Here is a 25,811-nt window from a genome sequence, read left to right as displayed (position 1 = left end):
TATAATATTTGAGAATTTTTATTTAACTTTTTTGATATTATGTAATAAAAACATTTGAATATTTCTTCTATAATATGCATTATAAATAAAGACAAAAACAATTACAGTAAAAATTGGAATTTTTGCTTTAATAATTAAAAATAAAAATAATTATTATGTTTAAATTTAAAAAAGTCAGATTTTTGGCAGCCCTATGGGTTCTCCGTTATCACCTATTTTAGCAGATATTGTGATGGATGATTTGGAGACACATTGTTTGAGTCTACTTGGGTTTGCGGTTCCTGTATATTATAGATACGTAGATGATATTTTTGCTATTGTTCCACGTGCAAATGTTGACGAGATTAATTTGATTTTCAATAGTTATCATCCACGTTTAAAATTCACACATGAAATAGAGTCGGATTCATGTATCAATTTTTTAAACACCAATGTTATCCGTTCCAACGGAAAAATTTTAACAAACTGGTATAGAAAAGCTATGTGTTCCGATAGATACATAAATTTTTATTCGAGCCATCCTTTTAAATATAAGTTGAACACCATTTTTAATCTTGTTGACCATGCTATTTTACTATCTGACGACCAGTTTCATGGAAAAAACATTGATGTCGTGAAGCAGATCTTACTTAATAATTGTTTTCCGACACACATTGTAAATCGTTATATTTGTAAGAGACTGAATTTTTTGAAACACCGGAGCAGTAGCATTCTAGGTGATGGGGAAATTGATACAGACAAACCCTCCTACATCGCACTACCGTTTGTCGAAGGCTTGAGTGACAATGTTGGTCGGTTGCTTAAAAATATGGGACTGACAGTGGTTTACAATATACCTAAAAAATTAAATTCACTGATTAAACGCGGCAAGGATAGCTTGCCTATTAGCAATAGAACGGAGGTTGTTTACAAAATAAATTGTAAGAATTGTAGCGCTTCGTATATTGGCCAGACAAAAAGACACTTAAGCACCCGAGTCAAGGAACATTGTAATAATATAAAAATGCACGAAAGTAATTTATCCGTAATTAGCAAACACAAATTAAAATTTGATCATGACTTCGATTGGTCAGCGCCTGATATTCTACATAACGAAAAACATGTAAGAAAGAGAGAAATAGCTGAAATGTTTTTTATTAAAAAATTTGACAACACTATTAATTCCCAAAAAGATACAGAGAATTTAAACAACATATACGATAAATTAATAAAGGTCGTTTAGTTGATCTCAGTATTCCAAACATAGTGGTTGACACAATGTCAGTTTGACATTTCGATTTTTCTCTTTCTACTTTTTAATTATAACGTAAGTTGCTTAATCTTATTTTTTTCTTTGTAACATGACTATCATTATTTATTGTATTGTAATTTTAGTTTCACTTGATAAGGAAACCAAAACCATATGGTCGAAACGTCGTGATATAATAATCAAACAATAAATTGCCAGTTTGGTCGTATAAACACTTGTTTTTTAAAAATAATTATGTGCATGTATATGCATATATATTTTTTTTTTTTTCAATAATTTCAACACACGCAAGCATGTATTATAATTCGCGATTTATCATTATTGTTACGAGGACCTGCGTATCTTTTGGCTATGATATTATCCATACTAACAATGAGGTACATGTGAAACTAATGACGTTTTCTTTTTGCACGTAAAATATATTTCATAAACTCAATAACTTCCGAGAATTGTAACTGTTCTGCATTAAAGTTATAAATTTTATAGGTTCTATAAAGTGTAGAAATTCATATGAAATGTGACACGCGTTGTAATTGTCAGGTGCACATTCTCATAGCAAAGTGAAAGAAGGGAAGCTGAAATAAAAGCAACATGACACATAACAGGGCCGCATGTATGAGCGTTGTTTACAATGAGATTACATTTTGAGTTAAATTATTTTTTTAATTTTGCCAGGTTGAGTTTATCAATGCAATAAATAGAGTTCATTTATAATTAACAAATATATATTATTTTGTAATATATGTAAATTTAATTATATTAATTAAAAGAATTATATTAATTAAAGAAAAAAAAGATATTTTAATTATAGATAATATTCAAGCATTCTTAATTATAATATTTTTTTGAGTTTTGAAGTAATTTTTAGATTCTTCAACATATTAGCAATATTATTTTGAATATAATTATTTGAGAGTTTTCTTGATTCTTTTTCATATAATGAATATGCGTCCCTGTTTTTCGCGTATGTCAAGTTTACAAAGTTTTGAATTGTACTTCACCACACATGTAATATATAGCTGTCGTAATAAAAAAGTTTTTCGGGTGGCAGTATTAAAATTTTAATAATATTCTCTCTTCATACCACTTGTTATATATTCCTTCCATTCGAACTATAACGAAGCATGCGCGTTTTACATATGCCATATTTTCCAGTGCAGTGTCTTGAGATTCTTCGACTTTTCATGCATGCAGTATGGACAATATATTTGAAATAATTATAATAACATATTATCAGTGACAAGTGTTTTTTACATTGTTTTTCGCATTGGGATATATGTAACTAAAATTTCGTAAATAATAGTAAAAGCAAAAGTTATCAGGATTTTGACGGTGAGAATTTTTATTTCGGAAATTAGCGAGATTATCGTTGAATTTATTCTGTTATTTGCTATTGATATAAACAAAGAATTCACAGATTTTTTTTAATTCTTTAAAAAACAAAGATTTCTTTAATTCTTCTTTACTTCTTGTAAATCAATAGCGGTTGAATAATCAATAATTTCGATCGCAAGTGACACATATAAGCATAATATATCATTCATCATCTCCGTTTAACATAAATATATCGCCGATGACATATATTGCAATGAATTTGTTAATGATTAATTTAATTTAATTTAATATGCTGCATCTACTGTGTCTATTGTATTATGAGCAGCAGTTTGTAAAATTGTTACATAACGTTTTAATTTTATAAGAAAAACAGATAGTTTTTACAATAAGACTAATATTATATATATGTATATATTTTTATTTTTGGACATAATCTTATAAAATACACATTTTTTTTCGTATTCCGTTAAATATGTTATAATCTACTTCAGTTTCGCAAACTCTGAAACTAGTTTTATGAACCTTGGCTCGCGAGTAGAACTAGTTTTATGAACCTTGGCTCGCGAGTAGAACTGATACATACCCGCCTGAAGTTTTTACTAACTGAAATTTATAAAATAATTTATTTATTTTATAATTATGACATGTATCTTGATGCATTATAAGAATATACAAATTAATAGTCGTAATTAATATTTTTTTCTAATTTATAGCCAAAATTTTTGATCATGAATACTCCTTAAAATTAATTGCAAGGCATAAAAAGAGATGATTAATTTATAGAAATAGAGAGATTTTGAATTATTATAAATATTTTGCTACAATTTTTAGTACAAATAACTATGAAACATATAAATGGATGTGAACAAGTTTTGCACAAATGTTTAGATTTTTTTTAATACATGTAAAAATTTGTATTTTGTTGCCAATGTTTTTTTTCTCAAATTTGTCATCAAGTGCTGCAATACGCGATTTTTTATAAAAATCAATATAAATCTTAAACTTAAATAATTTTAAAATTTTTAAGAAAATTGTGCTCAGGTTTTATACAAATACTCAGAAAGAATAGTAGAATAGTCTATGCGCAAAATTTTCATGTTTTTGACAATATTTTGACATATGACACATATATTTCTAACGACCTAATAAATATTTATACTAGAGTAAGAAAATATATGGAGTGTAGTGATAAATCTTTTTAATATCTTTTTTAAAATGCAATAAATATACAAAAAATTTAATGAAAAATAAAATTAATAATTTTTATTTAGAGACGTTTTCTCGCATTTTTTTTCAAATGCAAATTATATATTTAAATTTATCTATAAACCTTTTTACAAACAAATTGTTTGTAATATTAGAGTAGAATAATATATTGATTCTTATTGTTAGAACAAATTTCTCAAACGCTATTAGAAAAATTATTAGTAAAATATACATAATTTATATTTTAATATAATAGTGTGCGAGTATGTATGTGTGTGCGATAAATTGTGTACCGAAAGAGAGATTGGCAGTTATTATTGTATACATGATTAAGATGATAACAAATAAAAGAGGCTTACGTTGCAAAACATCGATAGTGTCATAGGAAAAAATTTCCCAGCTGTAATATGCAGAGGCTTGTGGGTCCGTATCATTATCAGGATCAGAATCTTCGCCCTTTCCGGCGCTAACATGTACCATTCGTAATCATATGCTGCGTAATATACTCCTTCGCACTTTCCATAAATAACATAAATAATACAAGTGATCACTCACTTATTGCATTTATTTATTATCATTTATTTTTTTTTCTTACTTTTATATTGATTTGGTTACTTACTTTCGCTACGAGAATTTCGCCCACTACGCAATATAGGCACATATGGCCGGCAACGTTTAACACTACAGATAGTAGGTATATCAAACGAATCATTGACATTTCTTTTCCTTCCGTGAGTACCTAGGATAAGCAATATTATCATAAATAATGAAATGTGGCAATTATTTTGACTAGAAATTTAATTATTTATTGCAGCGTTTTTTTCATTTAATATTAATATTATTAGCCGCGTTTGGCAAAGAATGTGCTCAGTTATCGTCTTGTCAATATTTGACATTTGTTGGTTTTAAAAATAAGAGCCTTCAATCACATTCGATTGGTGAGTGGTTTTCTCTGAACACAGCCATTGATGTACATATTATCTCGCGTTTATAATTTTTAATATTATATATAATAAAATAGTTAATATAAAAATATTCTACAAGCATTAGGGTATTACTAAAAATAAAAAAATGAAATAATATTAAATATATTATTTCATTTTTAATGGGACTAAAATAAAATTGTTTTTTTGTGATTCTATGTTTTGCAACTTCTAAGGAATTCCGAGAATATAAATCCGCACTTTTTGTGTACTAATTCATTATTTTATCTGAGAAAAACAAGCTACAATTTTCTTTCCTACCACAACGATTAAAAATCCGTATAGACAGAATAAAATGGCAAAATACAGCAGCAATCCAAGTAGCAATAAAGTAAATGTATTCTCAATAGTATCGAAATATCTGAAAGAAGAATATAATTAGAACATTTAAAATCGAATAAAAAATATATAAGAAGGCAAGCACATCAAATTCCATAACATTTGCTGCTACCAAAATTCAACACGAAACTTGATTAGACGTATGTGATCCTTGATGATGAAAGCGATATCGTTGTAAAAAGTTTTATGTCTTATGTTGATCAATCGCTCTCTCAAATTTTCTATTTGACCACATAAGTGGAATACCAATAATGCAAGCAGATTATCTACGCCGGTGTAAGATATAATTCCTACTATCATTAGCAGAGCTTGCGCAATGAATGTAAGTTCATAATATGGAGTCTGATCTTTATCATACAAATAATACGTTTGTATCGGCAGGATCCTGCCCGGATCAGTGATATTCGTTATGTATCTCATCGATGTTCCGAAGCAAGGTAGAAAGATGACGAAAATTAATCCTACAATCATGATGAAGTACCCAAAAATGAGAATGGTTCGCGCATTCTGTGCGTATTTTATCATTACGCGCTCTTCCTTCTCGCTCTTATCCTTCAGCCAATCGTCAGCGGTCATTTTTAACACCAGTGTAAGATCTTTAACAAAATTGCAAATTTTATATTTTAATTTTAAAAACTTTATAAAAAAGCTTTCTGAAATAAACAATGGTATCTTTTATTAGAAATTGCTATTATATTTTTTAACATTTTTTAACATTTTGTTGCAGCATGATTAAAAATATAGTAACAATATTAGCGAAAAATATTTAATGATATACACAAAGTTTTTATCGATATGCTTTCTATCTTTGGCATTATTGTCTGTCACATCAATTGAATTCACGTATGAATTTAATTGATGTTGTATATAATAACTGTTTTCATAAATCAATTAATTAATTTTTTGAAAATTCATTACCAGTTTTCTTCCATCGTATGATTACAAGCTTTATTATCGTTATCAGTAAGGGCAAAGTACATTGCAGATTATCGATTTTCGCGATCATGTCATTCCACGTTCTCACCAGCGAGTGTAGCGTAGGAATCAGACCGATGCAAACAAATAAGAGGAAGGAAAGTGTCGTGCGCAAATCTGATAAAAATCTATCGCAGGTATTTTTGTAAACGCCTGGCCATAAACCGGGGATGTTGAGTGCAAAGCGATTCAGCTTAATTGCCCATTCAAAATCTATATACATAGATAAGAGTTTGTTTAGTATTTTATTATAATAATATGTATTACATTTTTTTTTAATAACTTTAATAACTTTGAATTTTTCTTCTATATTTGTTTAAACCAAACAATTACAGACAAGAAATTCAAATTTTTGTTTTAATATTTAAAAATACGTCTATAAATAAATTATGAATATGTAAATGTATATATATATATATATATATATATATATATATATATATATATATATTTCAATAATTTTAAAACACGCAAGCATATATTGTAGCTCGCGATTTGTTATTATTGCAAGAACCTGCATATCTTTTAGTCTTGATAGTATCCATACTGATAATGAGACACACATGAAACTAATGACGATTTATCTTTTTCGTACGAAAGATATATTCCATAGACTTCAAGGAATAGTGACTATTCTGCATAAAAGTTTATAAATTTCCTAGATCGTTCTGTAAAATGTAAAAAATCCATAAATGTTGCACGCGTAATTGTCAGGTACTGCATTTTCTGCAAAGTGAAAAAAGGGAGGCTGAATGAATAGTAACGCATGACACATGACAGGGCCGCAGTGAGTGAACATTGTTCATAATTGTTGTATTTCAAGTTAGATAATATATTTAATTATTGATTTAAATTAACATAATGAATATGATTGATTTATTGTAACAACAAATATATTAGTTTAGAAGTAAATTTAATTATATTAATTAATGAAATAAGATGTTTTAACTATAGAAAAATATTTGAAGATTTTTTAATTATATAATACTTGTTTGAATTTTCAAAGTAATTGTATAGACTCTTTAAAATATTAGCGATATTTTCAATATAATTTTTGGAGAGTTCTCTCCATTCTTTTTTCGTTTATTGAAATCAATGTACGTCCCTGTTCTTCGCATATTTCAACTTCGCAAAGTTTTGAATTGTATTATCCCTCACACATGTAATATAGCAGTTGTAATAAAAAAAGTTTTTTGTTAGGGTGGCAGCTTTAAATTTTTAATGATATTCTCTCTCCACACCTTCTACTATATCCCTTCTACTCGAACTACAACAAGGCATGCGCGTTTTACATAATGTCATACCTTCTAGTGCAGTGTCTTGAAATCCTTCGACTTTTCATATGTGCAATATGGACAATAATATTTGTAGTAATTACAGCAACATATTATTGGTGACAATTGTTTTTTATATTGTATTGCGTTGGGATATATGTAGCTAAAATTTCGTAAATGAGTTTTCTTTTATTAAAATGAAAGTGATTAACATTATACACAAATATCGTTATAACAATGGTGATGATAATTTTTATTGTTAAGAGTGCTACATTCGTGGGATGAAGAATGTTAAAGAGGATAATACTGCAGTTCTATAAATTTATTGACAATGAAGATAAGTGAATACAGTATATATTTCTGAGCGAAAAAGAAAAATTATCAATGAATCTTGATATACGGTAAGAATTTTTAAGTTTGAAAATTAGCGGATTTATCATCGAACTTGTTGATTATTTGCTACTGATATAAACAAAGAATTCACGTGAAAAACAGACATTTTTTTTATTTTGTGATCAATAGCGGTGGAGCAATCAATAAGTTCGATCATTACATGACACATGTAAGCATAATATAATATTCATCACTGCTGTTAGACATGAATATATATATATATATATATATAATATTATAAAACATATATATTTTTACGTATCTTTTTTTTTGTATTCCGCTAAATGTATTATTATATGATATCTCTTTCTTGTAAACTCCAAAATTAGTTTTAAAATTAGTTTTATGAACTTTGACTGGCGAGTAGAACTGATACATAGCCGCCTGAAGTTTTTACTAACTGAAATTTACAAAATAATATATTATTTTATAATCTATGTGTCTCGACACATTGTAAGAATATACAAATAAATAAAAATTGTAATAAATATTTTTTCTAATTTATGGTCAAAATTTTTAATCATGAATATTTTCTAAAATCAATTGCAAAAAACAGAAAACAAATAATTTACAAAACAATTTTGGGTTACTATAAAGATTTTTTTTATAATTGTTAGTAAATATCTATTAAATGAGTAAGTGGATGTAAACAAGTTTTGCACAAATGTTTATTATTTTTTTTTTTAATACATGTGAAAATTTGTATTTTGCTGACAAAGTTTTTTTTCTCAAATTTGTCAAGTGCTATAATACGCAGTTTTTTATAACAATCGATATAGAACTTTAAGCTTACATAATTACTAAACTTTTGAAAGGATTGTGCTCAGGTTTTATACAACTATCCAAAAGAAATAGTAAAGTTTTTGACAATGTTTTTACACATGACACATACATCGTTAATGACGTACTAAGAAAAATCAATACTAGAGTAAGAAATATTTAGACTGTAATGATAAACTTTTTTAATATTTTTTATAACGGAATAAATATTAATAGTATTAAATATTAATATAAATAGTTTAATAAACAATTAAATAAAAATTTTTTATTTAAAGATATTTTTCTCATACGTTTTCTCAAATGCAGCTTATATATTTAAATATATCTGGTAAATTTAATTTTATGTTTTCCACAAAAAAGTAACAATAAAAAAGCTATTAGGAAAATTTCTTAAATGATATAATATTAGAAAAATTATATATAAAAATATATATAATATACATAAAATATACATAATCTACATTTTACTACAATGATGTGTGTCTATGTTTGTATGTGCAATTGATGGCAGTCATCACGATTAAAATAATAACAAGTAAAAAAAGCTTACATTGCAAAACATCGACAGTGTCATAGGGAACATTTTGCCAGCTGTAATATGAAGTAGCTTGTTGGCCCGTATCATTATCAGGATCAAAGTTCTTGCCTTTTCCGGCTCTAGTGTGTACCATTCGCAATTATATGCTGCATAATATATTCCTTCGCACTTTATGTAAATAATAATTTATAATTAATAAATAATACAAGAGAGCACACACTTATCGCGTTTATCATTATCATTTGCTTTTTTTGTGGCATTTTTTCTTACTGTCATTTTGACTTGGTTACTTACTTTTGCTACCAGAATCTCGCCTACTACGCAATACAAGCACATATGGCCGCTAATGTTTAACATTATAGATATTAAATATATCAAACGTATCATTGATATTTCATTTCCTTCCGTGAGTAACTACAATAAGCAATATTATTATAAGTAACGGCATAGAATGTTTTGTCTAGAAACTTGATTATTTATTGCACTGCTTTTTTTATTAAATATTATTTTAATACTGATATATTATTTCGAGTTTATAATTTGATATATAAAAAAATAGTTACTATATAAAAATATTCTACAAGCATTATTATCAAAAATAAAAAAATTTAAAGAGCATTACACATTATTTTATTTTTAATGCGACGAAAACAAAATTGTTAAACAAGTTAAAAAATTGTGCAAATTAGAAATTTCCTCATAATTTTATTTCTTTTCTTCCATAATATCAGTAATCGTGTATTTCAAATTCAATACTCAATTATAATCATCCTTTGCGGAAGGGCAACCACATTTTTTTGGGGAAAAATTCAAAATTTCATAAAAAAATGAATATCTTTTCTCATCAAATATCAATTCTCATGAAATTCAATATCAATTATCCTTTAATGATACTCTATTCATGTAAAAATATTTAATCCAATATCGCAAAATTTTGAAAAATTAGAGCAACCACGTTCTTTTTGTGCACATACATACACACATACGCATTTAATGAAAAGAACGTTTCGTAAAAATATAATTTTTCGACGTTTTAAAATACATCGACATAAAAAATGAAAAAATTTTTTTCTGAAAACATAGTTTCCTCTATAAGAAAGGAAAAATTCTCTTTCTGCCATTCTGCATTTTGCAATTTTCACGCAGTTTTGAAAATGCAAGTACATATCCTTTTGTGTCCTAATTCATTTTATCTAAGAAAGACAGGCTAAGATATTTTTTGTGACTTACGATGACAATTAAAAATCCGAATAGACAGAATAGAATGCCGAAATAAAGTAGTAATCCGAGTAGCATTACAGTGAATGTACTTTCAACAATGTCGAAATATCTGAAAAAAGAAAGTAGTTACAGCGATTTCTCGAGTCTAGAAAAATCGTATAAAATATCTGAAATCGTATAAAAACTATGTAAGGAAATGAACACATTAAATTTCATAACTTTTGCTGATACCAAAATTCAACACGAAACTTGATTAGACGTATGTGATTTTCTACGATGAACATGAGAGCGTCAGAAAAGGTTCTATTTTGCCTCACGTTGATCAATCGTTCTTTCAAATTTTCCATCTGACCACATAAGTGAAATACCAATAATCCGAGCAGATTATCTACACCGGTATAAGATGCAGCTGCCATTATCATTAGCAGAACTTGCGCAATAAATGTGAGTTCATAGTACGGAGTCTGATCTTTATCATAAATGTAATACGTTGGTAGAGGCAAAATCTTGTCAGGATCGGTGATGTTTGTTATGTATCTCAGCGATGTTCCGAAGCAAGGTAGAAAGACGACGAAACTTAATCCTATAATCATGAAGCTGTTTCCAAAAATGAGGATGATTCGCGCATTCTGTGCGCATCTTATCATCACGCGCTGTTCTTTCTCACTTTTGGCTTTCATCCAATCGTCGGCGATCATATTTAATACCAGTATAAGATCTTTAACAAAATTGCAAATTATATTCTTTTAAAAGTTTCATAAAAAATCATTCTAAAATATAAACATTAAGGGTTTTGTTTGCTAAAAATTACTCGTTTTATATTATTTTATGTTTTGTTGCAGCGTAATCAAAAATATAGCAGCAATATCGGCGAGAAATATTTTTGATATGAGTACATTCTTACTGATATGCTTTAGTTTTGAAACTATTTCACGTTACATAAGTTGAATTCACTTATCGAGCTAATTGATATCGCGCATAAGAATTGTTTTTGGATATTGATTGCGTTAATTAGATTTCTGCACAATTATTACCAGTTTTCTTCCATCGTATGATGACTAGCTTTATTATCGCCATCAGTAACGGCAAAGTGAACTGCAGATTGTCGATTTTTGCGATCATGTCATTCCAAATTCTCACCAGCGAGTGTATCGAAGGAATTATACCAACGAAAACGATCAGAAGAAAGGAGAATATTGTGCGTAAATCCGATGAAAATCTGTCGCAAGTGTTTTCGTAAACTTTTGGCCATAACCCGACTATGTTCAGCGCAAGGCGATTCAGCTTAATTGCCCATTCGTAATCTATATAGATAAATACATTTAATTTCTTATTGTACGTGCCAATTACGGTAAATTTGTAAATAATAAAAAAGACAAATATATAATATCAGAAAAGTATATATTTTATACATATGTGTTAATTGTTTTTAATTGTTTCGTGAAGTTTATTGAATAAGAGGATAATCATTTTTAACAGTTTCGTAATTATTTTTGATTTTGTTGTTTTAACGAAATATCCGTTTCTAAGAAGATAGTTCTTATTTGATTTTTTATACATATAAGATATATAAACTGAAAATTTTTATTCAACTTTTTTTTGATAATACATTTTGAAAACATTTGAATGTTTCTTTTGGATTTATTTTAAACAAACAATTACAGAAAAAATTGAAGTTTTTGTTTCAATGATTAAAAATAATTATGTGAATTTATATAAGTATATGTATATACATATATTTCAATAATTTCAACACATGCAAGCATGTATTATAGCTTGTGATTTGTTATTATTATTATTATTATCAATGCAAGGACCTGCGTATCTTTTTGCCAGGATATTGTCCATACTGACACGAGACACACGTGCATGCTAATGATTATTTTCTTCACGCACGAAATGTATTTCCATAAACTTCTAAGAATTGTTACTGTTCGGCATCAAAATTGTAAAATTTATAAGTTGTTCTACAAGATGTAAAAAATTTGTAAATATTGCACGGGTCAGGTGCCACATTCTCACAACAAAGTGAAAGAAGGGAAACTGAAACGAAAAGCAACGTGTGACAGATACATAACAAGGCCGCATGTGAACATTGTTTACAATTATGTTGTGTTAAATTATTTTTTAAATATTATGGGTTTAAATTTATCAACATAATAAATACAGTTGATTTATTAATTTATACAAATATATTATTGTGTAATAAATGTAAATTTAATTATATTAATTAATGAAAGAAGCGGTTTAGTTATAGACAATATCCAAGCATTCTTAATTATAATATTTCTTTAAATTTTTAAGTTTTTTAAAATATAGCGATATTATTTTTAATATATTATATCAATTTTTTCTTGTTATTGAAATTAATGTATGTCCCTGTTCTTCGCTTATTTCAAGTTTACAAAGTTTTGAATTTTACCTTACACATGTAATATAGCTCTCGTAATAAAAAAGTTTTTCTTTAGGGTGGAAGCTTTAAAATTTTAATAATATTCTCTCTCCCTACTCCCTACCCCTTCTATTCGAACAATAATGAAGCATGCGCGTTTTATTACATACGACTATGCCATACTTTCCTATGCACTGTCTTGGAGATCTTTCTTTTCATGCGTGTAGTATAAACGATATTTTTGTAATAATGCGTTATAGCACGTATATCAATGATAAGTGTTTTACATTGTGTTGCGTAAGTATATATATTTAGCTAAGGTTTTGTAAATGACTTTTCTTGTAATAAGATAAAAATCTTTATAATCTTTATAATAAAGATAATAATTTTTTTTGTTAGGAGTGCTGTTACGCTTATGAGATGAAGAATGTTGAAGAGGATAATTACAGTTCTATGATATTTTTGATACAATGAAGAGAAGAAAACATTTTTCTGGACGAAATGAAATGCTAAATTTATCGGTGAATATACGGTGAGAATTTTTAATCTTGGAAATTAGCAAAATTACCGTTGAACTTGTTTCATTATTTGCTATTATTAGCACAAAAAATTTACATAAAAAATAAATGTCTTCTTCTTGATTAATAACGATTGAGCAATTGATAATTTCGATCGCCAATAATACAATATAAGCTAGTGTCGTTAGACGCAAATAGATACAGCGCGTATCACAATGAATTTGTTAATTCCATTGGTTTACTTAATTTAATATGTTAATTTAATACTTTTTTTAGTGCCAGAAGTGGAATCAATTTTTTTAATGTATTTTGAGGGCACTGAGTTTGAATCTGCTGTCAGAAAAATTTTATCGAGTTAAATTTTTTAGACATAACAAGTTAATAGCACTGCAGTTTGTCTTACAATTTCATTATATTGTATCATTGTTTGTTCACGAAAATATTGTGCGGATATATAACAAAAATTTAATGTTTATTACATTTAATTTGTTTTTAAATTTAATAAAAAATTTACTATATGTCAAAAAAATGATTTTTCTCATATCTCGAAAACTGATAGAAATTTTTTGGTGATTTGTGCTCAGCGTTGAAAATCAACTCTAGAAATAATGTTCAAATCCTCTGGCACAAAATCTTATAAACTAGTGTTAGTTTAATTTGCATTTATTTATGATATATCCACTAATATTATACAATGAGCAACGGTTTGCAAAATCTTTACACAATGTTTTAATTTTAAAAAATATAAATGACGAATTTTTGCTATAAGAGTAATATATATATATATTTTTTTTGATTTTTAATATAATCTTATAAAATATATATATATATATATATATAATTACATTTCTTTTTGTAGTTTATTAAATATATTATAATATGATACTTCTTTCTGAAATTTTATGAACCTTGGCTGGCGAGTAGAACTGATACATAGCCGCCTGAAGTTTTTACTAACTGAAATTTGCAAAATAATATATTTTTTTTTATTATGTATGATGTAATGCGTCGTCTACAATACGTGGAGTAAGTCTGGCATAAGGACTAAGAGTAGAAGTAAGAGAGTAGGAGTAGGAAATAAAAATAATTTATTCACTTACGCTCTTATTTCAGTCTTCTTAAACCGGAAATAGCTCTCTTACGCTTACTTTTACTCCTATTGTAGACGACGCTTATGTTTCGACACATTGAAAGAATATACAAATAAATAGTTGTAATTAACATTTTTTTCTAATTTATGGCAAAAATTTTTAATTGAGATTACTGTCTGAAATCAATTGCAAGAAACAAAAAATAGTAATTTACAAATAGTAATTTAAAAAATAAAATAATAAATTATAAATAATTATAATACAAAAATTAAATTATTAATTTTTATTTAGAAATATCTTTTTGTATTTTTTTTTCAAGTGCAGATTGTATATTTAAATATATCCAATAAACTTAATAGTAATTTCATATTTTTTTAAAATATTTGCGATATTAGAATAGAATAATATTGATTCTTGATAAAAAAAATTTTTTAAATAGCATAATATTAAAAAAATTATATAAAAATATACATAATCTATATTTTAATACAATGGTGTGTATGTGTGTGTGCAATAAACTGTTTGCCGAAAAAAAGATTGGCAGTCGTCATTGTATACATATACATGATTAAAATAATATCAGATAAAAGAGGCTTACGTTGCAAAACATCGACAATGTCATAGGAAACATTTTCCCAGCTGTAATATGCAGAGGCTTGTTGGCCCGTATCATTATCAGGATCAGAGTTCTCGCCTTTTTCGGTTCCAGCGTGTACCATTCGTAATTATATGCTGCGTGATATACTCCTTCGCACTTTTTATAAATAATAATTTATAATTCATAAATAATAGAAGCAATCACACACTTATCGCGTTTATTCATTTGCTTTTTTCTATGGCATTTTTTCTTACTGTCATTTTGACTTGCTTACTTACTTTTGCTACCAGAATCTCGCCTACTACACAATACAAACACATATGACCACAAATGTTTAACACTACAGATATTAGATATATCAAACGTATTATTGATATTTCATTTCCTTCCGTGAGTAACTGGAATAAGCAATATTATCATAAGTAATGGCACGAAATGTGACATTATTAATATGACCAAAAATTTAATTATTTATTGAACAGCTTTTTTTATTATTATAATATTGATGTATTATTTCGAGCTTATAATATTTATATATAATAAAATAGTTAATATATAAAAATATTCTATAAGCATTATTATCAAAATTAAAACATTTTAAAAATGATAAATATATTATTTTATTTTTCATGCGACTAAACCAACATTGTTAAAAATCGCTCTATCTGTCATTCTGCATTTTGCAAGTCTCACGACAATACAAATCTTTTTGTATCCTAATTCATTCTATCTAAGAAAGACAAGTTAGACTTTTTTTGCGATTTACCGTGACAATCAAAAATCCGAATAGACAGAATAGAATGCCGAAATAGAGCAGTAATCCGAGTAGCAGTAGAGTGAATGTACTCTCAACAATGTCGAAATATCTGAAAGAAAAATGTGGTTTCTTGAATGTACAAAAATCTAAAATCGTATAAAAAATATGTAAGGGGATGAACACAATAAATTCCATAACTTCCGCTGATACCAAAATTCAACACGAAACTTGATCAGCCGTATGTGATCCTCGATGATGAATGTGAGACCGTCAGAAAAGGTTTTATATTGCCTCATGTTGATCAATCGTTCTTTCAAATTTTCCATCTGACCACATAAGTGAAATACCAATAATCCAAGCAGATTATCTACACCGGTATAAGATGCAGCTGCCACTACGAGTAATACAGCTTGCGCAGTATATGTAAGTTCATAATACGGAGTCTGATCTTTATTATAAAAGTAATACGTTTGTAGCGGCAGAATCTTTTCCGGATCGGTGATGTTTGTCATGTATCTTAACGATATTCCGAAGCAAGGTAAAAAAATGTGGAAACTTATTCCTAAGGCCATAAGGATATATCCAAAGATGAGGATGATATGTGCCTTCTGTGCGAATTTTATCATCACGCGTTTCTCTTTCTCGCTCTTGGCTTTCAGCCAATCATCGGCGATCATCTTCAATGCGAATGTAATATCTTTAACAAAATTGGGGCTGTTACATGTTTTAGTTTTAAAAGCTTCATAAAAAATTTATCTAAAATTAATATTAACGCTATTGTTTGCATACTAGAAATTATGCGTATTATATTTTTTACGTTTCGTTGTAGCGTAATTAAAAATATAGCGGCAATATCGGCAAGAAATATTTTTGATTAATGTTCACGCCGATATACTTCAGTTTTGGAATTATTTCTCGTAAGGTCAATTGATTGACGTATCGATTTAATTAATATCGCGCGTAAGAAATGTTTTTGGATATTGATTGCGTTAATTAAATCTCTGAACAATCATTACCAGTTTTCTTCCATCGTATGACCACTAATTTTATTACCGTCATCGTTAATGGCAACGTGAATTGCAGATTGTCAATTTTCGCGATCATGTCATTCCAGATTCTCACCAGCGAATGTATCGAAGGAATTATAGCAACGAAAACGATCAGAAGAAAGGTGAATATCGTGCGTAAATCTGATGAAAATCTGTTGCAAGTATTTTCGTAAACTTCTGGCCATAAGCCGACAATGTTCAGCGTAAAGCGATTCAGTTTAATTGCCCATTCGAAATCTATCTGTAGCAAACAACAAAATATTCTTTAAAAAACATATGTCTTGTTTTACGAAATACGAATCGAACATTTAATTTCGGAAAACGTGCAAACGAATTCGATTATTCAGAGCGCATGTATAATTAATATTTTATTTATTTAATCTTTATAATTCAGTTTTTATATATCAAATGTAATAATCGCACCTGCATGTTTTGTCGACTTGGTATGGATGCTCGGAAGTGTGAAATTGTGTCGGGACTAACGTTCTTCTATTCCTTCCGCGTGTAAAGGATATAGACTCATATGGGTGTTTTAACTGTTGCGCTTTGATCAACAGTTCGCGTAAAGTATGAAAGTATCTTATAATGTGTAGCGATCCATGTATATCGCGTACAATTGTCGTAATTGATAGGTGTAACCCTTTCAGAGAGACTATAGATAGGGTAAACGACCAGCGATAGGGCCGCAGTTATAAACATTTATATTTATATTGTTTTACGAAAGCTTTTAATAAAACAATTTCATCAAAGGATGTTGGTCACAATAGTGATAAAGCCATCAACGTTGCGCGATACAAAATAATATTGTTACGAAAAAAATTGAATTGAATTGATCGATAATAAAAGAAAAGAAACATTCCAACGAATTCCCAACGACTTTTTTTATAATGATTACTTTTCTCTCCAAGATTCTTAAAAAATGCCGTTATTATCAAAATTAATTACAACGATTCATGACTCGGTCTTGAAAAAGAAATTGCAACTTTTTAAGGAGCGGAATACGAGGCGCTGCCCTGACCTTTTCATTCAAAATTCATGAAGTTATGTTTCATAGGCAAAAAAATTCTCTCTCGAAGACAGTCTAGAATTTTTCATATATACATATACACACACATACACATACCGCATCCCTTCTATCCGACGATATAACGTTGAAGCATGCGTACTTTACGGGAGTGTATCTTCGACCCTTGCCACGATCGATATGCGCGGCAGTGTTTCGTGCGTGTCGATGATGAGAACATCGTCTCGTCGAGAGAATAGGACTATCATCTCTCTGGAATTATACTTTAGTTATCTGTAGCGCGGATTTCTCCGTGGCAATCGGCATTGCGTTTATTAAGCAACCTCCAACATCACTCTGGAGTCTTATATTATATTACTGTGTTTTAAAAGTGACATAAGGGTGAGATCTGAATAGTGATGAGAGAGAGAAAAATAAAAGACGAGTGCGATTCAATTACTTGCACTTCGTATATTTTTTTAGTCTACTAGATTCTGTTTTCTAGTTATCATCTGTTGAGTTGAAAACGTGTATAAAAGCTCTACATCAGTGCCTCTGCCACAGATAGATGATTGCTACAAGTGTGTCTAAGCTTGTGCAACCCTTTACTACAGATATACATTCCTGTTTATTATTTGGATTAACAATGAGTGCGGTTTTGTTGTTTATATCTCTCACAATGTGTCAGGTAAGTGCACTAGTGTGTTTGTGTGTGTCTCTTCCAACAATGTGATACTTTTTCGAATAATAAGCAAGATGTGATAAGTGAGATCGCTTGAAATCGTTCTATCAGTCATCTGATCGGAATCCAGTTTGATTTTAATAATGTCATTTCATACGCGAAAGTGACATATAATTGTAATTTAGATTATTTACAAATTTATGTGAAATATTCTTTTTTTTTTTTTTAATATTTGTTAAGCTATTATGTACGAATAAGTCGAATATAAACCGAACTTTTACCAACACTTTTTATTCGATCAAAATATTTTCAACGCATACCCAAATAATTTTTCTACATAGCATCCACTAAAATCAAAACACTTTTGTCACCGGATTGGTAATTTTTTTATTCTCGTGTCATAAAAAGTAATGGGACATATTTGAAGTCGTTTGCGCACGAATTTTTCCGTCATTATTGTCAAATTGTTCTCCTAACGCCTCTTTTAATGGTGCAAACAAATGGTAATCACACTGAGATAAATTGAGATTACAAGGAGGATGTTCAACAGCGGTCCAGTGCAGTTGATTTCTTGGATTATGGTGACGGCGTGAGGTAGCGTTGTCATATGGAAGCAACATCGCATTTTCGTGCGCGATTAGCTTTAGATATGTTCTATTATTTTTTATGACATTAAGAATAAAAAAGAAACTACTAATCAGGTGGCAAAAATGCTTAGATTTTAAAGGAAACTATGTAGAAAAATGACTTGAGTGTGCATTAGTAATATTTGGATCAAGTAAAATGTTTTGGAAAAAGTTTGCTTGATTTGCTCAAACGTAAATATTTGAGAATGAGAAAACATCTCTAAATTAGAATATTTGCTGCGTGTAATTTTTATTGAATGCTAAGGATATGGCAATACATGAAAAAGGTCATTATTATCTTGATTATTAGCTTGACATCTTATTATTGATCCAAGAGAGAAAACTTTTTACTTTGGTGAAGGTATCTGGGAATCCCCGGGCACAAGGTATTCCGCGGGAGACCACACCGGCAAGCGTTTCGTTACTGTCGCTAATAACTCCGCTACCGCTGTCACCCTGTAACGAATTAAACAAAGATCAATTTCTTTTCGACCCTTGTTAGACGTAAACAAAATTGATAATATAGTACAATAAAAAATAACTTAATTTTTTTAACACAAAAAAAGAATAATTTAAGTAATTTTTTTATATTGGTTTCGGCTTCTAAATTGTTCTATCACGTCATTTGAGAAATTTGCGATTAAAGTTGCAAAAAAAAGTATTTTAATGTATTTTCTTATATTATGACTATATTAAGATTATACTTGATATGTTATGTTTTATTATAAATAAAATTATGATTTTCAATTTTTACGAAAAATCGTTGTGTTGTTTAGTTAATAAGATTCTATATTTATGGTTTTATATACATATATATATATATATATATATATATATATATATATACATATATATAAGAATTCTGTTTTGAGTGCGAAGTGGAATATTATTCTGGACAAGATGAGAATAATAGTTTAAGATGAATAATGTTCAACAATAAATCGCATATACAGGATGAATTTGGAGTACAACCGACAAGAGGCTAATTCTTCATGAAAAAATAAATTGCATAGAATTGCAGAATAAAATTTTTGAATTTAATTTTTTTAATTAAACAAAATTCTTTTTTAGAGAATTTTTAAAGGAGATTTCATGTTCTTATTTTAATTTATATATTCTATGTTATAGTGTGCAGTGGACACTGTAAACAGAAGAGCAAATAGTGATCTAAAAACAAAGCTCCATGAAAAAATTTTGCTCTGCAATTTTGACTTATTTTTTCATGAAAAATCTCTCGCCGGTTGTACTACGAATTACGAATCATCTTGTATAATAAAATTGTATATATAAATATCAAATATTTTTATATTATAAGAATATAATTACGTACATTGCAAGCCCCAGTTCCTCTGGAGATTAAAGTACAGAATTCTTTGTCGTTAATGCGCATCAGCCTATGATATTTCTGACACTCATCTGCCAGCATGATTTTTGCATTCAATTTCCGCAAATCATCGTGTACGGGTCGCATAAAACCTGTAGAACCCCACGCCACGAGTGTAACAGCTTCATTCTTTTGTACGTCTGACTCTGGAAGGCTGATTGGCTTTTGCACTTCATTCACAGTAATGGGACTGGATAACTAAAAATATTTTTTATACAAATGAACCGGAGTATTAGTTATTTCGTCACTGTGTAGCATTTATAGCAAAATCACAGGACATATGCATCGAGAATGTAACAACGCAAGTAAAGCGGATGCAGCAAGACGTATCTCACTCAAGATCGTACCTCAAGCAAACCGATATCGGAATCCATATTTCCATTTTTATTGAAGTCTTCGTGATACCACATTCTTGACACCTTGTTAATCTGTCCGCCCGAGCTGAGCAGAGATGTGCCACTGACAACGGTAAAAGTGTTTCTCAGCTTGTCATCTTTGACCAAAGGTTCTACGCAATGCGCAGCTGTGAGGACATGACGAGGGCTAATTAGATTACCACCGCACATATGATTGCCATTGATCCTGAGGGAGACAATATGAGGGTACTCTTTGATGGTGGTGGGTATTCCGTTTACTAATCTCTCCGGTTCATCCGCATAAACTCCTACGTCACAAAATGTCATTTCACAAATATGTATAAAATGCACAAAAATTTTTAAATATTAATAATTGTATGGAAAAAAATATTAAAACACATTGACAATTTGCAAACAAAATTGTAACCTGCAAGAATCTTGTTACTGGTTAATTAGCATTTTTTTAGTAATATATCATTATTCAGAAATCTTAAAAAATAAATTTTACATTTCAAATCTATCTAACATATCTTTCGAGATACTTACATATAAGAAAGAATTAAATTTTATAGACAATTCCTATATATTTAGAATAAAAATAAAAAAAAATGTATACTGAGCTTACCTCAATTAATTTATTTAAAGATTGTTTTAAGTTATTAAATTTTTAATATTCAACTTACCAACGATCGTTAAGGCGATCAAGATGCATGTCAGCTGCCTCATCATGCTTAGATTTTAATCTTGATGTTGCACCTGGCAAACTTTAAAGCACAATAACGACGAATATTATCTGCAATACATTTTATATACACGTCAAAATGTGTGCACAACTGCATGAACATTAAATAAGCATTAATTATGCCGTTTAATTTTATTCTGTGCGTTAATAATGCGATTATCTTACGGAGCTCGCGATTGCGTCAATAATGAAATTATCGTGAATCGTTGCAGTTATTAAAGTTGTATTAAAGATGTCAATGTGAAATTCTATTTGCCTCTATATTTATTCAATATATTTTTTGGAGCAATATTGCATCATTGAAAAAATGTATAAATTCTTATAGATATATAATTTAAGTTTTACACAATAAATAATAACAAATAAATTGTTTGTCATATAGTGTAGAACATAAGTAATTAAACCTCAGATATCATATAATAATTTTTTTTATGTGTGAAAAAATTAAAAGCGTTAATTTTAATTACTATAAATTATATATATATATATATATATATATATATATATATATATATATTTGTTGGTTTTTTCATTTGTATTCGGATATATTATCAACATACTAATATAGGGTAGCATAAAAGTCTGGAAATCTTTTATTATTACAATATCTTTTTATGTCGAATTTGAATTCGTACAAATTTGCATTAATTTGTTAATGTTATAAAATGTATTTATTATCATAGGAACCAGCTTTTCCATGGTACAGTACAACGATATGTTAATACGAATCATTATGATCAGTAGCTTTTTCGCTTTCTTAACACGTATCACCTTGCATACGACTTTGTAAACTCCTTTATATTTGATAAATAGAGCAGTCATACGAAATAAAATTACGTGATAAATGGGTTAAGATATTTAATGGGCGAGATAATATTAATTAGCTACACAATTCTGTTGTGATAAATCAACAACAAGCCATATTGTACTTATTTGCGCGATCAAAATTTCTCCTAAACAAGAAAAGCATTTGTATGTATTTACAGACGCCATTATAATGAAAATTAAATATATGGCATAAAGAGAATTGCATCATGATCCTAAATTTAAACAGGTAAAAGAAGATTGATGTATAAATAATTAATCAATTATATTCTGAATGTGAAAAATATATTGCTTCATAATTATGAGTTTAAGATCTTGAAAAATATATCTTCTTCTAATTATATTAATTATTTTATTTATATTATATTATAGATATTATATCATTTTTATATAATTTGATATGAGATATATTTATAAAAATTATTGCTTATTTATAAATTAATATAATATTGAGAATAATATTTATAAAATTAAAATATATATAAATTTATATATGTATGTTTTTAATAATAAATTGAATTTTTAATAATATATTGAAAATTAAATATTAACAATTAAAAATTAATATTTATATTTATTTCTTTTTTATTTTTTTAAAATTAAGATTCAAAATGTAAGAGGTAGAAAGTATAAAAATTATTTTGTTAAATATTATTTATAACAAATTTCTCTTTTTTTCTTTCTTTTTTTCTTTAAAATAAAAAATTACAAAGATCACGTTAGAAAAGAACACATACAGTATCGAATAAAAAATTTTAACAAACGAATAGTATACCAAAGTAAGAGAGCGCCGCACTTATTATCAGAGTACATATATTATCACAAATACTTATTGATTTATAAAAGAAAATCGTGAAGAAAAATGATATGAATAAGTATTTTAATTATATTATTTTTATAAAAATTTAAAAAAGGAGAATTTTATATTTATTATATCAGTGCTTTATTATATCAGAGTTTATCAGTGTGCTCACGTATCTTTGTGCCCAATTTAATACCCTTTCAAATAACAAATAAAACTAAATGAGATTGCATTGAATCCGAATCGATTTCGACAATGTCATTTTGTACGCAGAAATAACTTCAGAATATACTCATAAATATATAACGTATTTAATTGAAAATTTACGTGAAATATTTTCCTTTAAACTTTATTGAACTGTACGTAAATGTTTGACGAAAAAGCTGTAGTTAATGTATTTGCTGAATAATTTTTATTAAATATTAAGGAAATGACAATACATGAAGAGGATTATTATTAATAGGATGACATCTTCTGATTGATCCAAGGGACAAATTTCGCAACGTTGGTGTATACATCTGGGTCACCTAATGCGCATGGTTTTCCACCGGAGACCACACCCATAATCGTTTTGTCGCTGTAGCGGACAACTCCGCTACCGCTGTCACCCTGTAACGAAATAAAGATTACACTTTCCTCATTTCTTGTTATATGTAATCAGATTTGATAATACAATTTAATAAAGAATAACTTTTTTGTCAAAAGAAAAAGAATAATTATTTTAATGTTTAATTTTATGATATTATGACCACAGTATTTTGATGTATTGTATAAGTTTTGTTGCAATTAAAGTTAAGTATATTGAGGGACTTTAAGCCTTGAAAAGAAATTTGCTCTGTCAGTTATGATTAATAAAATATTTATGGTCAAATATGGAATCTTTTGCCAAAAAATTGTAAATAGTAAATCATTGAGAATTGAATTAAAAAATAAATTATATTTATATACAAGAACTCTGTTTTAAGAAGTAAAAGAGCAAATATTATCTTGGGCAAGATGAAAATAGTATGTTAAAGCAGATAATATCCTGATTTAATTAAGTGCATATTCAAGCAAGCATAATTAATCAGAATATATCCTAGAAGTAGAAAATATTGATAATAAAAATAACTGAATATTAAAATAATATAGAAAAATCAGAGACGCTTTTACATATTATAGGAATATAATTACATTGCAAGTGCCAATTCCGGTGGCGATGAGGGTACAGAATTCGTTCGGGTGAATGCGCATGAAATTCTGATGATATCTCTGACACTCGGCCCAGAGCATGCATCTCGCGTCCAATTTTTGCAAATTATCGTGTACGGGTCGCCTGAAACCTGTAGAGCCCCAAGCTACGACCGTAACACCTTCATTGCTCACCACATCTGACGTTGGAAGCCTGATTGCTCTTTGTCTGGAGTTGAAGGTAATGGGCGCGGCGAGCTGAAAATATATTTGAAGTACAAATGAACCGAAGTATTGAATCTTTATTTCGTCATTATGTAGCGTTATTGTTTATAGCAATATTACGGAATACATGCATCGGGAATGCTACATCGTAAATAGAACAGATGTAACAAGATTTATCTCAAGTACCTTAAGCAAACCGATATCAAAACCGGCATCTCTTCCCGGAGTGTTTGGATTGTAGTTTTCGTGGTACCACATTCTTGCCACTTTGTGAGCCTCTCCGCCGGAACTGAGGTAAGTTGTGCCAGTTACAACGGTTAAGCCTCCTCTTAGATTGGCATTTTGGAGTAAAGGCGCTACGCAATGTCCAGCAGTGACGATGAAATAGTTACTAATTATGCTACCGCCGCAGAAGTGATTGTTGTTGATCCTAATGGAAACAGCGTGAGGGTATTGCTCGATGGAGGTGGGTACTCCGCTTACCAGTTTTTCCGGTTCCTCCGCATGGACTCCTAAAGAACAAAACGTTATTATCTTGTAAATGTGTATGATGTACAAATTAATTTTTAAACATCAATAATTGTTTCGAAAAATCTTACAAGATATTAATGTGCAAACAAAATTGTAATACGCAAGAATCTTATTACTGTTTAATTAAAATTTTTTCAGTAATATATTATTGTTATACTCAGAAATCTCCTAAAAGATAAATTTTATATTTCAAATTCATCTAATCCCATTTCTTTCGAGACATATATATAGAAAAGAATTAACTTTTATAGATTACATATTTATTATAAAAATAAAAACGTACATTTTTTCTTTTTCTTTCTTCCTCTCTGAACTTACTTCAATTAATTATTCAGAAATTCTTAAACAATTACATATTGTTATTAAATATTCGATATTTGACCTACCAAGAATCGTCAAGATCAGGATACACACAAGCTGTCTCATCGTGCGTATATATTTCTTACTTTTAATAGCGCGTCTAGCAAAGCTTGGGAAGCACAGCAACGACCGTTGTTACATGCGATATAATTTATATATATGTCAGAATATGTACACAGCTGCATAAACGGCATTAATTGTGCCATTCAACATTAATTCTTATGTTAATAATAAGATTATTTTGCGAAAATACGCGATTGCGTTAATGATGATATTATTGCAGATACTATTATAACGCAGTTATATAATGTCGCAACATTGAACAAAATGTGATAAATTCTCGAGGAAATAATTTAAGTCATATATAAATAAATTATACTTTTTATGCTGAAATTTAATGGTATAGG

The 25,811-nt window shown here is 28.4% G+C and overlaps 5 protein-coding genes across 5 annotated transcripts; 1 reads left to right on the top strand and 4 right to left on the bottom strand.

Moving 5' to 3' along the window:
• The first annotated feature begins 193 nt into the window (after nt 1-193).
• On the top strand, nt 194-2,027 carry LOC126849857 (uncharacterized). Its single transcript, XM_050592154.1, has 2 exons — nt 194-1,626; nt 1,736-2,027. Exon 1 carries the CDS (start codon nt 194-196, stop codon nt 1,220-1,222), a length of 1,029 nt encoding a protein of 342 aa, XP_050448111.1. The 3' UTR covers nt 1,223-1,626; nt 1,736-2,027.
• Nucleotides 2,028-3,130: 1,103 nt separating this feature from the next.
• On the bottom strand, nt 3,131-11,403 carry LOC126849563 (uncharacterized). Its single transcript, XM_050591510.1, has 12 exons — nt 11,328-11,403; nt 10,543-11,011; nt 10,303-10,402; nt 9,367-9,486; nt 9,085-9,240; nt 8,106-8,154; nt 6,031-6,300; nt 5,243-5,708; nt 5,035-5,134; nt 4,410-4,529; nt 4,150-4,305; nt 3,131-3,187 (listed from the first exon to the last, which is right to left on the bottom strand). The coding sequence occupies exons 1-12, from the start codon at nt 11,368-11,370 to the stop codon at nt 3,131-3,133; spliced, it is 2,106 nt and encodes a 701-aa protein (XP_050447467.1). The 5' UTR covers nt 11,371-11,403.
• Nucleotides 11,404-14,103: 2,700 nt separating this feature from the next.
• On the bottom strand, nt 14,104-17,127 carry LOC126849562 (odorant receptor Or2-like). Its single transcript, XM_050591509.1, has 7 exons — nt 17,122-17,127; nt 16,666-16,939; nt 15,878-16,346; nt 15,659-15,758; nt 15,171-15,290; nt 14,893-15,048; nt 14,104-14,160 (listed from the first exon to the last, which is right to left on the bottom strand). The coding sequence occupies exons 1-7, from the start codon at nt 17,125-17,127 to the stop codon at nt 14,104-14,106; spliced, it is 1,182 nt and encodes a 393-aa protein (XP_050447466.1).
• Nucleotides 17,128-19,136: 2,009 nt separating this feature from the next.
• LOC126850099 (chymotrypsin-1-like) lies at nt 19,137-21,508 on the bottom strand. The gene is made up of 4 exons (XM_050592736.1): nt 21,433-21,508; nt 20,741-21,057; nt 20,340-20,591; nt 19,137-19,465 (listed from the first exon to the last, which is right to left on the bottom strand). The coding sequence occupies exons 1-4, from the start codon at nt 21,476-21,478 to the stop codon at nt 19,316-19,318; spliced, it is 765 nt and encodes a 254-aa protein (XP_050448693.1). The 5' UTR covers nt 21,479-21,508; the 3' UTR covers nt 19,137-19,315.
• A 1,849-nt stretch (nt 21,509-23,357) lies between these two features.
• Nucleotides 23,358-25,485, bottom strand: LOC126850102 (chymotrypsin-1-like). Its single transcript, XM_050592740.1, has 4 exons — nt 25,431-25,485; nt 24,700-25,025; nt 24,292-24,546; nt 23,358-23,727 (listed from the first exon to the last, which is right to left on the bottom strand). Exons 1-4 carry the CDS (start codon nt 25,468-25,470, stop codon nt 23,575-23,577), a joined length of 774 nt encoding a protein of 257 aa, XP_050448697.1. The 5' UTR covers nt 25,471-25,485; the 3' UTR covers nt 23,358-23,574.
• Nucleotides 25,486-25,811: the final 326 nt, after the last annotated feature.

Source organism: Cataglyphis hispanica, chromosome 5, assembly GCF_021464435.1.
Source record: "Cataglyphis hispanica isolate Lineage 1 chromosome 5, ULB_Chis1_1.0, whole genome shotgun sequence".
Taxonomy (NCBI): Eukaryota; Metazoa; Arthropoda; class Insecta; order Hymenoptera; family Formicidae; genus Cataglyphis; species Cataglyphis hispanica.
This window is presented reverse-complemented; position numbering and strand designations above follow the sequence as displayed.

Bases quoted from the DNA above. Each gene is read 5' to 3' on its own strand.
- LOC126849563 (XM_050591510.1), bottom strand. From the start codon at position 11,370: ATGGCGATAATAAAGCTAGTCATCATACGATGGAAGAAAACTG. The intron at 6,301-8,105 runs GTTCATAAAACT...CTATGTATATAG, and splicing joins AGTTCTACTCGCCAGTCAAA to ATTTTGAATGGGCAATTAAG. The intron at 5,709-6,030 runs GTAATGAATTTT...ATTTTGTTAAAG, and splicing joins CATACGATGGAAGAAAACTG to ATCTTACACTGGTGTTAAAA.
- LOC126850102 (XM_050592740.1), bottom strand. From the start codon at position 25,470: ATGAGACAGCTTGTGTGTATCCTGATCTTGACGATTCTTG. The intron at 24,547-24,699 runs GTACTTGAGATA...ATATATTTTCAG, and splicing joins TTGATATCGGTTTGCTTAAG to CTCGCCGCGCCCATTACCTT. The intron at 23,728-24,291 runs GTAATTATATTC...ATTTCGTTACAG, and splicing joins CCGGAATTGGCACTTGCAAT to GGTGACAGCGGTAGCGGAGT.
- LOC126850099 (XM_050592736.1), bottom strand. From the start codon at position 21,478: ATGATGAGGCAGCTGACATGCATCTTGATCGCCTTAACGATCGTTG. The intron at 21,058-21,432 runs GTAAGTTGAATA...TTTGTGACGTAG, and splicing joins GATCGCCTTAACGATCGTTG to GAGTTTATGCGGATGAACCG. The intron at 20,592-20,740 runs GTACGATCTTGA...AAATATTTTTAG, and splicing joins CCGATATCGGTTTGCTTGAG to TTATCCAGTCCCATTACTGT.
- LOC126849857 (XM_050592154.1), top strand. From the start codon at position 194: ATGGGTTCTCCGTTATCACCTATTTTAGCAGATATTGTGATGGATGAT.
- LOC126849562 (XM_050591509.1), bottom strand. The intron at 15,759-15,877 runs GTTTCGTGTTGA...TTTTTCTTTCAG, and splicing joins GATCACATACGGCTGATCAA to ATATTTCGACATTGTTGAGA. The intron at 15,291-15,658 runs GTAAATCGCAAA...TGCTTATTCCAG, and splicing joins TCGGATTTTTGATTGTCACG to TTACTCACGGAAGGAAATGA.